Source organism: Sorghum bicolor, chromosome 3, assembly GCF_000003195.3.
Source record: "Sorghum bicolor cultivar BTx623 chromosome 3, Sorghum_bicolor_NCBIv3, whole genome shotgun sequence".
Lineage (NCBI taxonomy): Eukaryota > Viridiplantae > Streptophyta > Magnoliopsida > Poales > Poaceae > Sorghum > Sorghum bicolor.
Window position 1 is genome coordinate 10,953,499 of NC_012872.2, and position 14,892 is coordinate 10,968,390.

General features: G+C 42.5%; 2 protein-coding genes across 2 annotated transcripts; one reads left to right on the top strand and one right to left on the bottom strand.

The window, feature by feature from the left end:
- On the top strand, positions 6,357-7,961 carry LOC8085822 (transmembrane protein 136). Its single transcript, XM_002455357.2, has 3 exons — positions 6,357-6,817; positions 7,063-7,203; positions 7,321-7,961. Exons 1-3 carry the CDS (start codon positions 6,545-6,547, stop codon positions 7,669-7,671), a joined length of 765 nt encoding a protein of 254 aa, XP_002455402.1. The 5' UTR covers positions 6,357-6,544; the 3' UTR covers positions 7,672-7,961.
- Positions 8,273-13,573, bottom strand: LOC110433885. Its single transcript, XM_021456844.1, has 7 exons — positions 13,205-13,573; positions 12,570-12,712; positions 11,099-11,370; positions 10,654-10,808; positions 10,296-10,558; positions 9,390-9,452; positions 8,273-8,676 (listed from the first exon to the last, which is right to left on the bottom strand). Exons 1-7 carry the CDS (start codon positions 13,470-13,472, stop codon positions 8,419-8,421), a joined length of 1,422 nt encoding a protein of 473 aa, XP_021312519.1. The 5' UTR covers positions 13,473-13,573; the 3' UTR covers positions 8,273-8,418.

A 14,892-nucleotide genomic window follows, 5' to 3' on the forward strand; every position in this document is an offset into this window, starting at 1 on the left:
TCCACCTCTTGCTCCTCCTGCTTTTCCTCTGGATCTAGATCTATGGGATATTGTGTTGGCTAGGGTTTCGGTGAGCTCTTGGGATTCAGTGCTCGTACGTGTTGTAATGGTGTTCTCTGGTTTTTTGCAGTATATTTTTCAGGTGATGTTGCAGTAGGATAGGGTTCCGGCGAGCTCTCGGGTTCAGATCTCGTCATTGTTGCAATGGTTCTATCTAGACGTTGCATTAGGTTTTAGTCGTTGTTGCAGTTTTGTGTTTTGAGATGTTGTTTCAGTTGCTTCAGTCTGCATATTGTAGTAGTTTGTTTTATGTTGTTACAACATTTGTTCGGTGTTGTTGTAGTACTATGTCCATGGTGTTTTAGTTGCTCCATCCAATGCTTTAATCTGCACTGTTGTATTAGTTGTTGCATGTTGTTGCAACAGTTGGTCGATGTTGTTGTAATACTATGTCTATGGTGTTTCGGTTGCTCCATCCAATGCTTCAACCTATGTTGTTGTATTAGTTGTTACATGTTGTTGCAACAACCGTTCTTTGTTGTTGTAATACTATATTTATGGTGTTTCAGCTATTCAATCCAATACTTCAATCTGTATGTTGTAGCAGTTGTTTGCATGCTGTTGCAGCAGTTGTTCTTGTTTGTTGTAATATGATGTTTATGATGTTTCAGCTACTTCAACTTGTTTGTTGTAGCAGTATGTTAGGTGTTGTTGCACTATTATACATATTGTGTTGCAGCGTCAAGTGTGGGAATAGGTTGTAGGGACGAGTTAGCGGCAGGCAGATCTGCTAGGGGCTGACAAAGCGAGGGGTAGGGCGGATCCCATGCTCATAGGGGCGGAGGATGGGCTCCTTGCGCGGGAAACGGACGAAGTGCGGTCCTCTGCGTGGGGCGAGCGGGGTAGGGGTAAGTTGGTTGGGAGGGAGCGGATAAGAAATAGTCTTCCAGGCGGAGCGAGTGGGGCAGAGGTGAGTTGGTTAGAGACGGATGGGGTTTTCTTTTTTTTTCTGTGACGCGGGTGGGGGGCTCGGCGTCCGGACGCGTTGTTGGCGCCGGACGTCCGGGCGCTAGCAGTTCCGCATTTATAGTGGTGCACACAAGCATAGCCTTGTAGTAACATCACCATTTGAGAGCTTATTAACATGGTAAAAAAAGGTTACTTAATGCTACACTATTTTTCTACCATGGTGCCCATGCACCACTATAGATGAACGTACCGTTATTGTCCTCTCCCAGCTCCAGTCCAGGTACGGCCACTCTCCTTCCCCGCTCTTCCCTTGCCTCCATCCGACACCTACGGGAGGTGCAGCATGGCAGGCCCAAGCTCCGGCTGTTAGATATGACACCTTCTCGCCTGATGGACCATCGCTCGTCTCATCTCAAAAAAAAGTGTCGTTTTAGAATTTGAGATATCGTTTTGGATCATTCGTCTTATTAAAATTTTTTACATAAATATTATATATTTTGTTAAGACTTATTTATTATTAGAGATACTTTACTAATGATTTATTTATTTTATAATTTGTAAAAAAAATTTGAATAAAACGAATGGTCAACTAAAAGTTTAAAATATCACCTTTTTAGAGACGGAGGGAGTAGTTGTTTAAAAGTTCCACTGACCGTGTGCTACTTGGACTTGGACAGTTTGACGACAATGAATGGCTCCGTTGGTTCATATGATTGGGTCAATGACAACTTCATTGGTTCTTAGTGATAATCCAAGCCAAATGACACATGAACCCTTAGCCCTCCTTGTTTGTGTTAAGGATTGGTTGTACAAGTCCCACAGAATGAAGATGGCTCTCTATTTGGTTACTTGCATTTGTCCAATCAATACCAACAGATCAGCTACCTGCATGCAGATAGTTGCTCACTAGCATGTGGTTGTGGATTACTTTTAAATTCTAATGTGGCTGGTTGGTTGTCGGCTGCGGCGACCGCTATTGGCCCGAGGACTTAGGAAGGTTGTGGTCACCAGCGTTCATGGAGGGGCGCAGGAAGGAAGAGAGAGAGGGAGGAGAGGAAAAGGATAATTTTCACAACATTTTCTTGGGAGGGGCAAAATGGTCATTTTCGCAGCAAACTTAACAGATGTTGACAGAAATGGTAGTAAGGGAAATGTGAATTTATCCGATGGCAGTGACAGAAGTTTGAAAAATTCGATGGCAATGAGGGGAAAAAATAGGTAAAATCTTCAATGGCATCGACGGAATTGACTCTATTAACTATGATGCTACTTATGCTATATTTTATTCACTCATGGTCCAGTTATTTGATTCCTCCACAACTTGCTTATACGTTTGTTGCATTCCTCATTGTTCCTAACGTTGCTTCATTCCACATTGTTCGTGTAGTGCACTTGTGGCTTGGGAGAACAAAAGAGAGGTCACATTAGGTAGACTCGATCCATATTTACTTAGCTAATTCATTGGATTATAGTGTTATACTTAGCTAATTTATTGGATTTATACTTAGAAAATGCATTTCTTATCCATATTTTTTGGTGTCCTCATATTATGACTTTAGTAATCTGAATAAGTTGAGAACAACTATGACCAGATCTCAATTTAACCCGTTGGTGAGCTGCTTTTGCTGTCTATATTGTCTTCACTACTGTTCTTGATTATTCAAGGTCTGATGTGTTTAGTTGCCAATAAGAAAATGCGTGCATCTCCTAATGCTTTCAAAGGATTTTTTTTATTTTTATTTGGCTCCTGATCAGAAAACTTTGCGTAACTAGGAATGATTCTGCATTTTGGAATATATATGAACATCTTCTATGGAGCTGGAAGTTTACTGAATAATTAAAGTTGTGTATTCAGATGGCGTTGAATCTGAAGTAAAGGATGTGGGCAAGAAGGGTGTCGCCCATGACATGTTTGTTTTGTATATGTGGTGTTTGATCTTTTATACATACAAGTTACATTTAGTAAGACTATGTTTGGTTGCTTTTAATTATATATGTTAAATGTGGTCACCATTATGTTTTGTTGTTTCTATATACAGCGGACCAATTAGCTCGTACGACATGGGCACTATGATATTGCCTACTCCCTCCATCTTGTAATATAGTTCATTCTAATATTCAAAATTTGTCTTCAAATATAATGCATTCCGGAGAACAAAACTTATTTTTACATTAAATACTTTCTATTTATCAATCAATCATCATTAATCACATAGATGATACCGTCTGATTAGGAAATAAAATAGAGGTACATGTATATTTAATGTTCTCTCTTAATTTGTCTTAAAATTTCTACAATGCACTATAGTACAATGGAAGTAAATGTATATAACCTAACCTCCCCATTTGTTCTTTACATAATAATTAAATGATATAATTGACCATTTCATAATTGTTAAGTAGTTTGTTATGGAATGATAAATATGAATGTTGATTATTGGCACGAGTATGTTGATTAAAATAATAGACATATAAATATGTTATCTTAGAACCTTGTGCATGTATTTTAATATTTATGTTTACTAGCAGAAATGCTTGTGCATTGCAACGGGAGTAAGAGACACATAGTTTATTGTATGGTCATTTATACACTCATGGGTTGCAACGAAAGAGAATAGAAACCCAAAAACTCTACAGTTGTTATGAAAAAGTAAGGGTTCAACACCCAATATTGGTCAGTCAAGGAAAAGCTCAGAAGTTAAGATTCTTTTTTTTCCTATTAAGTAGGTTGTATCATCGTCAACATATACTCAGATTTAGTATTCTAATAGTATATAACTTTTCTTTTTTTCATAAATGTAATTTTTTGCTCATTACATATTAATTACATTTAACTATTCTTTACTTAATAGATTGTTCCTTGCTACGTACTATTACTCAATCAGGTGGATAATAGTTACTGATTTTGTTTCTACAATGTGCGTAACTATATTATGCTCTATTGCTCCTCTTTGTTCCACCCTTCCATCTTGGCCCACCTTGGCCCAACCCAACCTTAGAGCTCATCTCATGAATACAACATATTAGTAGTCGTAGGCTTGTAGCTCTATGAGCTTCGCCCGAGGAATTTAGGGGCCGTTTGGTTGTCGGTATGTCTCAATCTGTATCGTACCGGCCGAGACATGTCCTCCATGGCAGCCTACTGTCATGCAATTGCTCACTATTTGGTCGTCTGGGTGAGTGTAGCATGGCCAAGTAGAGAAGCTGATTGGTTTGCATGGACACAGGAGTTGGCCTTGCATCACTGCGTGACTGCTCTGTACTCTCTCATTTCATATAGTTTGCACGCCCCAGTATGCATTGTGTTAATCTGGCCTCATAGAAACACTCGATTCCTACGTACGCTGGATTCCTAAGTTTCTCTAGAACCTAGTTGCAAGGAGAATTTTACATAAAGAAAACCGTAGTCTAACAGATACACCGATCAAACAGACGGGAGAGCTTGGCCGAGGATAGATGCATGCAACCAAACACCCCAGTTACCAGTGCTATCGCTTGTTGCCTGCATGCGGCAACCAGGGGCGACACGCCTGGGCGTGCTGCGTGCAAGCTGCAGGTGGCGGCCGCCGGCCGTGGGCAACAAGGCCGAGCCGGTCGCGTGCGGCCAGGGGCGACATGGCTAGGCAAGCGAGCTAGCTTCGGGCGGCATGGCCGGGTGAGTGAGCTACGAGAGCGGTGGCCAAGTCGGCGCGGCCAGCCGTGCGAGCTGCTGGTGGCGCGATCGCACTTGCTCCAAGGGGCGGAGCGGGAGCACACGTAGACAAACAGGTGCCAGACACAAATTTCAGTAGAAACCGAAATTAAATCGTCGATTTTCCTCACGATATGGCAGCGAGCAGAGCCTGGCCAACCGTCGTCTCATTGTGAGGCCGAGCTGTGTCGCCTAGGAGAAATTTTCTCTTTCGAGTCTTCTTGATGGTTGATCAAAACATTTTCTCTCTCGATTGATTTCTCCCTCTTCTTTTGAGATACTGCAGATTTAATCCTCTATACATGTTTTTAATTTCTCGTGTTGCCTCTTATTTATGCCAGCATGGCTCTTCATCGGATAGCTTGCTATTGTCTTATTATCTTCGTAGATAATAGTAGCGGTAGGCGCAATAGTGATTCCACATACATTCTGTACATGTTGATGAACACGTCTAAGTGCTGCTTCATATAATGCAATAATTTCAGAGTGGTTAGTGGATGTTGCTACCAGACCTGCTTAGATGACTTACAAGAGATAGTTGTTCCACCACTCAGAAAGTCAGAAACACATACCCAGTCTGTAATAATCTGTTATGGGGATCAGATAAATACCGTACATCCGTATACCCAATTATGCTAAGATCTTGTTTTTTCCGAAAATACAATCCAAGATCAATAGTACCTAAGAATTCTTTATACACCACTCAAATGCCTTTTGGTTGGGGCCGAACTGAACCTTGCTAATAGGTTAACAACAAATGCAATTATGGACTCTGCTTCGTGCGATGACTATAAACGTCCCCACCTGTAAATGAGAAGGACTTGACAGGAAAATGGAAAAACGTAAATGGAACTGATTCGACGAAAGATTTCGTGGCAAGAAATTTTACCTTTTTATATTATTAGGAATAGATAAAATTCACTTAGTTTCATGTTTTGTGCATAATTAATTAGCAACTTTTATGTTTTATTTATGTAAAATAAAATTGCTAAATAACACATTTTACATTATATTTCTTTATTATAGCTTTTCATAGCTCCAGAACAAGACAACCGCTAAATATAATAGTTTAGCCCACTGTTGTATTTAAAATTTAAACTAGGTACATATGAATTATTTGCAACAGTGCATTTATGTTGCTATTCCAATTATTATTGTTTTTCTTGAAACTAAACTAGCCACACGTCGCTATCTGGGCCAGTGTTACAGATTACTAGCCATATATTAAAAAGAAAAAAAACTCCCGCTCGCAATAAATGGTTTTTATATAAATATAAAAAGGCATATGTTTTGCACGACTGCACGAGGGAAGAACAAGTGAGAGGTAATGACACGTCCAGTGCACCAACGAGAACCAAAACGAAATAAGAATTAATTGTTGCTTTCCTCTGATGTCTTAAATCACCTGCAGCTGCGTTGCGTATTTGCCGCTGAGGCCTTGTTTACTTCTGGTAAAAAGTTCTTGGTATTATAGTATTTTTATTTTTATTTAGTAATTTTTATCTAACTATAAATTAAATAGGTTCAAAAAGTTTATCTATAAATTATAAATAAACTGTATAAATAGTTATTTTTTTATTAATATTTAATATTGTAAAATTTGATATATAATAGAAAATCTTGAAAAAAAAATAGATTTAAAGAATGCCTCGGTCCGTCCTATACCATCCCGTACGTCCCCAACCGCCCCCATTGATGAATCCACCGGTGAATCTATCACTCCGCCACAGTCAGTGCCCCTATATAGCTCCACCGCTGCATCCATGTGTTCGAGTCTGTATACCTGTCAGCAGTCACGCTACCACCGTGATCGATCGTGTCACACAGTTCCTCCCAGATCCCTCTCTCGGTTAGGAGTAGGAGCTAGTAGGCGGGCAGCAGGCTATGGAGTCTGAGTCGTCGGCGGCCATGGCGATGGAGGAGCCGGGCGCCGTCGTCAACGGCAGCACCGTGGTGAGCTGGGTGGCGTCCGGGGTGGTGCTGTGGTCGACCGCCTTCTTGCTGGTGCGGGCACTGTTCCCCAAGCGCTCCTACGACTTCTGCAACCGCGCCGTCTCCACCATGCACGCCGTCGCCGCCGTCTGCCTCGCCTGCCTCTCCGTCGCCGACTGGTCCTGCCCCGTCTGCCCGCTCGCCGCCGCATCCTCCCCGCGCCAGGTATACCTTTTTTTTCAGTTCTTTTCCGTACATAATATATACGGTGTGCGAACGTACGTCGGTACGTGTACGCCCATACCGCCGGAGTGCCGGACGTACGCCCTGGCCTCCGCCTTCCTCCTGAACGAACACGGCGGCTGGCTGGCTGGCTGGCGGCCACAACCACCGCCGGCGATCTTTTTAACCCCTCATGATAATTAAGGCGATGACAGTGGCGTCTCACAATAGTAAATACTGACTGGCAGATGAAGGCGCTGGCGGTTACGCTCTCGTACATGGTGTACGACGCGGCGTGCTGCCACTTCAACGGCGACACGCGGCTGGACAACATCGTGCACCACCTCGTCAGCATCGTCGGCATCGGCGCCGGCCTCGCCTACCAGAGGGTGAGTGGCGACATGCAAGTCACACATGCATTTCGTCGTCGTCGGTAGGCCGCCGGCCGGCGGCGGTTTGTTGAGCTAACAGTAACTAACAACTAACGAGGCTGTGTGGCCGTGCAGTGCGGGACGGAGGAGGTGGCGTGCCTGTTCGTCACGGAGATCTCGAGCCCGCTGCTGCACCTCCGGGAGATGCTCAAGGAGTTCGGCGTCCGGGACACCGACCTCAACCTCCTCGTCGACGTGCTCTTCGCCGTCACCTTCTCCGTCGCCCGGATGGGCGCCGGGCCCTACATCACCTACGTCACTGTGACGGCCGACAACCCCGTCCTCATCAAGGCCATGGCGTCGGGGCTGCAGCTGGTGAGCGCCTACTGGTTCCTGCGGATCCTCAGGATGGTCAGGTACAAGCTCGGCAAGAAGAAGCAGCCGCTGCCACCACCGCCGGCCAAGCTCGCCGCCGCCGCCAACTGATGTCAAGTGACCGCGCCGGCGGCGACCTTCACGAGCTACGTATATTGTTATTGTATTCAAAAAGGCCCAAGCTGACAACGGAAGGGAGTTGAACTCGATCGAGACCGCGTTGTTCTTGCCTCTGATGAAGAAATTTCCATTGGCAAGGATGTCAGCAAAGGGGCGTGCATGTACTCTAGCAACTGTTATTAGCGTACCAATTGTGCAATGAATTCTGCTGAATCTAGCAGCTGCACCGCAAACAAAGTACTGTACAGCAGTAAATCGATTGATGTGTTGCACTGTAACCACGTCAAACCTCATCAACAGCATCGCCGCATCGCGCGAGCGCGCACCAACGAACGGTGAAGTCGTACAGGTACAGCAGTAAAAATATTTAAAGCGTCGGTCCTATCCCTAGTAGTAAACGAAGAGAAATGAATGTAAAGTGGACCTTGTTTAGTTCTAAAAAATTTTGCAAAACAGGCTGTTGGCAAATATTTTTCAATCATGCACTAACTAGACTCAAAAGATTTGTCTCGTCAATTTCGACCAAACTGTGCAATTAGTTTTTATTTTCGTCTATATTTGATACTCCATATATGCGTCTAAAGATTTGATGTGATGAGAAATGTGAAAAATTTTGCAAAATTTTCAGAAGCAAACAAAGCCTAGAACAACTGATGGAACAGACTGTGTAATCTACAGTGTACCTCCAGCCTGAACCACGTAGCCGGGTAAATTCTAGTTTAACATGTTACCGCAAGCTCAAGACCTAGAGCGTTCCTGTGATTTCTGCAGAACTTCCTTCAACACCGCCGCGATCCTCTCAGCCATGTGGTGCTCCATGAACATTTCCTTCACCCTGTCATAGCCCTTTTCCCCCATGGAGACCCTTTGCTCGGCATGGCTTGCGAGTCTCACAATGTTCTTTGCAAGAGGCGTCACGCCCTCCTTCCCAGCAGGATGCAGAAGGCCAGTCGAGCCGTCCAGGACGATTTCCGTGGTCCCTCCAGCAGCCGTGCCCTGATACAGCAAGGTGGTGGTGAGGTCATTAATCAAGTCAGGTCAAAAATTGACGGTGCGCGACTGAATGCAGGCCATAACAGCAGATGGCGGGCTGGCTTAATGTGAGCTCATGATTGTTTTCAGTGGCTCCATACTCAGGGCGTCCGCAATGGTGTTCAAATCGCTAGCTATTTGATCCTAGGAAGAATGTTATTGGCTCTCAATGATAATTTGCAAATAGCTAGCTTAAAAAGTCGCTAGCTATTAGAAAGTCACTAGCTATAGTGGAGAGTATTGTGAGAGAGTTATTTCTAGAAGATTGTGCTAGATTAGCAATTTATGAGTCGCTAGCTATTAGGAAGTCGCTAGCTATTTGATCTCTCTCCTCGATAGCCAATGAGAGTGCTACTTTTTTATTATTTTTATACATCATCTCGCTAGCTATTTGTAAAGTGCTATTGAGAGCCAATAAAATTCCTCCTAGCTAGCTATTTGATAACCATTGCGGATGACCTCATGATTCACAACAATAACTCTGGTCTTCATATTCAGAAGATCAGTGGTTGGCGTTTCAAAATGCTGCAGCATGGTTGGTTGCCTAGTAGAAAGATTGGCCATTGATACTCCAAAGAAGTGTACATGGCGCGCCCACTAGATGGCTTTGTCTGCCCCTGTCTGTCCCCTGTCTGTACTGACAAGCACAAGTGGAAGAGAGAGGAAGGAGGGTTTACCAATACTGGCAACTTGAATGCCATTGCTTCAATTGTTATCCTTCCGAAGCATTCTCCACGGGCCTAGGTAGAAAAAATAAACGCTATTAATGAAAGTCTGGAGCAGAAGGAAATTCATATGGGAACAAACATCTAACAGTCTATCACTACCTGCGTAGCAGCAATGATTGATCACTAGCATCCAATATGGCAAACTGAATCATTTACAGCAGGCATATACTAATCCAGGACTTCTACCAAAGTATACTAATTGGAAAGAACACCTGATTTGCACAACAGTGTTTGCATTCCCTAATCTAAGCATTTTTAGCCAGTACCAGAAGGTACCAACTGGATTCTTGGCCTGTTCTTAGGCAAGCTGCAGACCAAGATAAGGAAATTTCAGCCGAGTGTTGGTACAAGTAACTATGGTAACAAGCCTGAACGGGATAAGTGGTCAATTAAACAGAAACAGCATTACTACCGTGCATCATTTAAATTATGTTTAAACGGGCTAAACGACCGTTTAGGAGAACATTGAGTCCTGATAAATTTTAAGCCATGACCTTAGATGAGATGACAAAAGTAAAAGAAAGTAAAAAAATCTCAACTAAACAATACACTAACTTAAGGATAAGCCCTTTTACATTCTTTCCCTAGCTACCGAAAGCTTCTCTATGACATAAAGAACTTATGTTGTGAAATAAAGTGTGGTACCATGATGAACACATAGGCTGCATTAATTATTAAAAATTGGCATTAGAATACAGGCAGGCAGACTAAACTAGAGAACTGACTGAATCAGTTCATTATTAACTAGACCTTGCATACTATAAACATGCCCCAGGAAAATCAATTAACAGAGACTGAGTTGTGAGGAGAAAAAAAAAAGACCATAGGTAAGGAGCCTCCACAGTTATGACTCACCTGGGAATTCTGAACAAGCACATCAATTGCTGCCAAATAAGGTGCCACTGCCAATGTCTTGTTCACAAAATGGACACGGTCATGAATCGCATTCTTCACCACAAAGTCACGTAACTGAGTCTCAAATTTGGTCTGAGCATTCATATCACTTCCCACAACTATAGCATGCATTGTAGGCACTTTTAGTTTCTGGTGTTGGATGAGCTGCAAACCCTGATAAAATGCTTGAAGAAATAAGTCTTGTCCCTTCCCTCGTGATACACCTGTAGATTACAGGATATTTAAGAAAGGAAAATGCAACCAAGAACATAAAGAATCCATACAAACCAAAGAACATAATTGGAAATTGGAGACTTACTGTTTATTATTGCAAACAGGAGATCTTCACTCCGTACTCCAAGGGATTCACGAATATGTTCCCGTAGGACTCTTCTTGCGACATTATCTTCAGCAACTTCCATTAGTTCTTTACTATTCCCCAGGTGAACAACATAAGTTTGTGGCATCTGTATTCTTTATACAAAGCAATTACAGGTGTACAATCATGAATTAGATACTCAACAAGTAAGAAAATGCAAGAAATAGCTGATCCATACATAGCAGAAAAATCAGAAAAATATATATAGCCAGTCAGTTTTACTATCAACAGAGAAGCAGGGGACAGATATATTCTCTCCTGGATAGGTTGTTCAGATAAGTAGTAAGGAGTCAAACTACGATACCATCCTCTTCAATGTTATATACAAAACCCAGTAATTAATACTACAGAAAAGACCAGAGAGTATCAATAATTCTACACATACTTTAGGCGGTCGCTAGTCCTGCTCTTCCAATATTCAGCCGTTGTATGAGAATCAATCATGGCTCCAGCAACAAAGGGAAGATGTTTGACATATTCAACCTTAAAGTAATGCCCTCGCATTTCATGGATCCACCACAAAATCTTCGGAAGGACTTTAGGAACATGATCTTTCAGAACAGGATCAAGCCACTTGCCAGCAACAGCAGTGTTTAAGATAACCAGATCAGCTTTTAGAGCAATATCAACTGCCTCCTGTCCCCTAGCTGGTAAAACCTGTGAAACAAGCAGTTTGGAGTATCAAAGTAAACAAGGATTAACTTACATTTCGATGCATTTCAGCTGAGATAGTTTGTGTAGCCATCTTTCCTTTTGCACTTCATTAAATTATGCTCAATATTAACATAGTAAAACCAAATGAGGTGCACAAACAAGAAAAATACAACTGAGTGATTCAAAGGTTTTGCTCACCCAACATTTTAAGTGCCACCTTTCATCATGCTAGAGGTATTAATCCCAATACCCTCCCCAACTCCAATGAGGGCTCTGAAGATGTTAGGGTTTGTGGTTTCAGGTGGGGGGTCTTCACGAGGGAAAAGGTGGTGAGCTTAGAGGGAAGGCCACTAGCAGCAAGCTTGACCAGCAGTTATGGTGGTACAACTGCACAAGGGTGGTGCGATAAGGTGGCGCTGGCGCCGCCTACCAGGGAAGTGGTGGACAGGCAATGGATATGGTCGGGACGTAGTCAATGATGATGGCAGTAATGGCAGGCCGCATAGGAGGCAGCATAGATTGGTTGCCATTGGCAGGGCAGAGGCAGGATTAGGAAGCGAGGGAGAGGAGAGCGGTTGGAAGTGTATGGCAGCAGAAGTGATGTTTGGAGGAAGAAGAACTCAAGAAAGAATGGAAGGCAGAAATGCACGTTGGTTTCCAATCAGTCAACCCAAAAATTGTGCATTTCCAGCCACTGAATCACTGAAACGAGCTATAGAGAAGCCCTTAAAAATACAAGATAGTCTCTGATTTTGCTATGTTTTTTCATGCCCCCAAAAAACCTCTATCTATCGGCCTAATGATCAATTTCTATCCACAAGATCATTTAGTACAATGCCCTAGAGTACACACAACATTCAAGAGAACTAACAAACCTGATCAAGGCTTCGAATGAGGGTAACAGTGTGCCATGGCGCTTGGTTATGGAAAATCCTAGAAAGACTTGTATTTAAGAACAAGAGCACAACCCTTCCAGAAAATTTAATACAGTTAAGTCGTCAACGAGTCCAAACCTCATGACCTATGTTTATCAGATGGTAGTTATCACCCTCTGCTATTGTGTTTTCTCAAAATTCGATTACACTTCTAGGAATTAAGAGCTTTGCCTTGTAAATTTACCACATTGGCACATCTGAACCCACGCTACATGCATAAATGTAGCACCAAAATGCCAAGCTACACATCTGCAGGAGCATTCATACCTGCACTCCATGGCTCAACATCCTATGCTCCAAGCTATATGTGACATCATTTGTTTCTTCTGATCTCTGGTTTGTTATCCACACCACTTCCGAACCAACATGCCTCAGAAGAAATGCCAATTCCATCAGTAAAAGTGGGCCACCTGCATCAATTAGGAGTACTTCCACTAAGATTGATTGGTCATTAAAATGGATGCCAGCAACAAACAACCGATGCTTTGGGTTTTGGAGACTCTTTCAACAGCATTTCAGAACTCAAATACTCCAACTTAGCACATGAACGTTGTTAAGTACTCAACAGCTTCTGAGTATATGCTACGAGTAATCAGATAACTATTTCTGCTAGCATCTCATCACTCTGATTGTCCTCATTACTAGCTTTCTCAGAAATCTTCTCATATTCAACAGTCAACACTGGAAGTAGAAATCTCACTCCATCTCTGTTTGGTTTCTCGGTAACTTAAATGAAAGATAGTAATTAGAGTTACCAATCACCAGTGCAAAGAGCACAATGCACCGTCACATGTTCCAATAAGCTGCCAATAACGGGATGCTCAAACCAGCAAACGCTAATGGCACGGCTCCGGAATGTATGAGCTACGAAGTGAAGCGAACCACTAAGTGAGCAAAATTACCCGAAAGGGAGAGCTCGTGGGAGACGAGGAGCACGAGTTTGGACCTCATGAACCCGAGGGGACTCCCCGCGGCGACGGCGGTGTTGAGGGCGGCGGGGTCTCCACGGCCGTCGCAGGGGTCTCGCAGGGCACCGCGGAGGAGGAACCCCGCTGTGGATGCGGAGGCGGCGACGGCCACGAGGAGGACGAGGAGGAGCCGGGTCCGGTTGTGAACCGGGCCGCGGCCTCCGGCGGCGGCCGCCGCCGCGGACGACGGGGGCTTCGCCATCGCCGGGCGGACGCGGCGGGCCCGAGGAGAGACTGTGAGCACGGATCAAATCAAATCAAACCGGGGAATGCATTTGGCGAGCCAAATTGGGTGCCTCTTTCTTCCGGCTGTGTTTTTTTTTTCTCTTTTCTTTTTTCTTAGGTATTGTTTAGTTTCAAAAACTACAAAAAATTTTCAAGATTCTCCGTCACATCGAATGTTGCGGCACATGAATATAAATAAAAATTAATTACACAGTTTAACTGTAAATCATAAGATGAATCTTTTAAACTGAGTTACTCCATGAGTGGACAATATTTGACAAATAAAAACGAAAATGCTATAGGACCTGAAAAAAAAAATTGAGAACTGAACAAGGCATAGTCGCTAGAATAACAAAAAGAAAAAAAAAGTGGGTTCTAACACGTGTCATGATAAGCCTATTCACTTGTCTAGAAAGTCATCGCTAAAAATATTATTTGCTGAATTTTATGAGAAAAAACTATTGAATGACCGGTCGATTTAGGCATTGTTTAGTTCATCCCAAAAACCAAAAACTTTTCAAGATTCCCCGTCACATCGAATCTTGCGGCACATATGCATAGATCATTAAATATAGATAAAAACAAAAACTAATTGCATAATTTACGTGTAAATCGCGAGACGATTTTTTTAAGCCTAGTTACTCCATGATTGGACAATGTTTATCAAATAAAAATAAAAGTGCTACAATGTGAAAATCCAAAAAAATTCGCATCTAAACAAGGCCTTAACAGATAAGCTCAAAGCTCAAGCAAACAGGCTCAGAGTTTACTTGTAATTGCTTACTTAGTCTTGGTGAGAGTTTTATGTGACTTTCATTTGCATTAAATAAAATACTACGTATATATTTTTATGACATGACAACGTGTTTAAGAAGAAAGAGATAAATGAGTTTTTTTGGTAATTACCAACTCTTTATAAGTCATAAAATTAAATGCCTATGAAACTTTAGAATGAAATTCTTGAGTGTTTCATCCAAGTTTTTTTTAATTTTACATGGCATGACAGTCTTGTAAATAACACCATAAAATCTTTCACTATGACCGGCCTTACATTATATTAAAGGTTATACTCTCTCTATCCCATAATACTGGACGTTGTAGCATTTAAAATCTATCTTAGCCACTCATAAGTATCCTGGCCTAAGCTAGACATCCTATAAGCCCATCCATTCCCTTTTTGTTGGCTACTCTTTTCATCACTTGAGGGTGAATAAAAAACAGAGAGGTGAGTGGTTCTATAGTGGTGATTTGGTCATCTCAAATCAGAAGCGTAGCAAGATGTAAGGGTAATGCAAGTATTTATGTTTCACATTGATCTATGTGACTAACTCTATATGGGACAACTTAAGCTATGCTAGCACAAGTGAATATAGTTTGTTATTATTTGGTTAAATTGT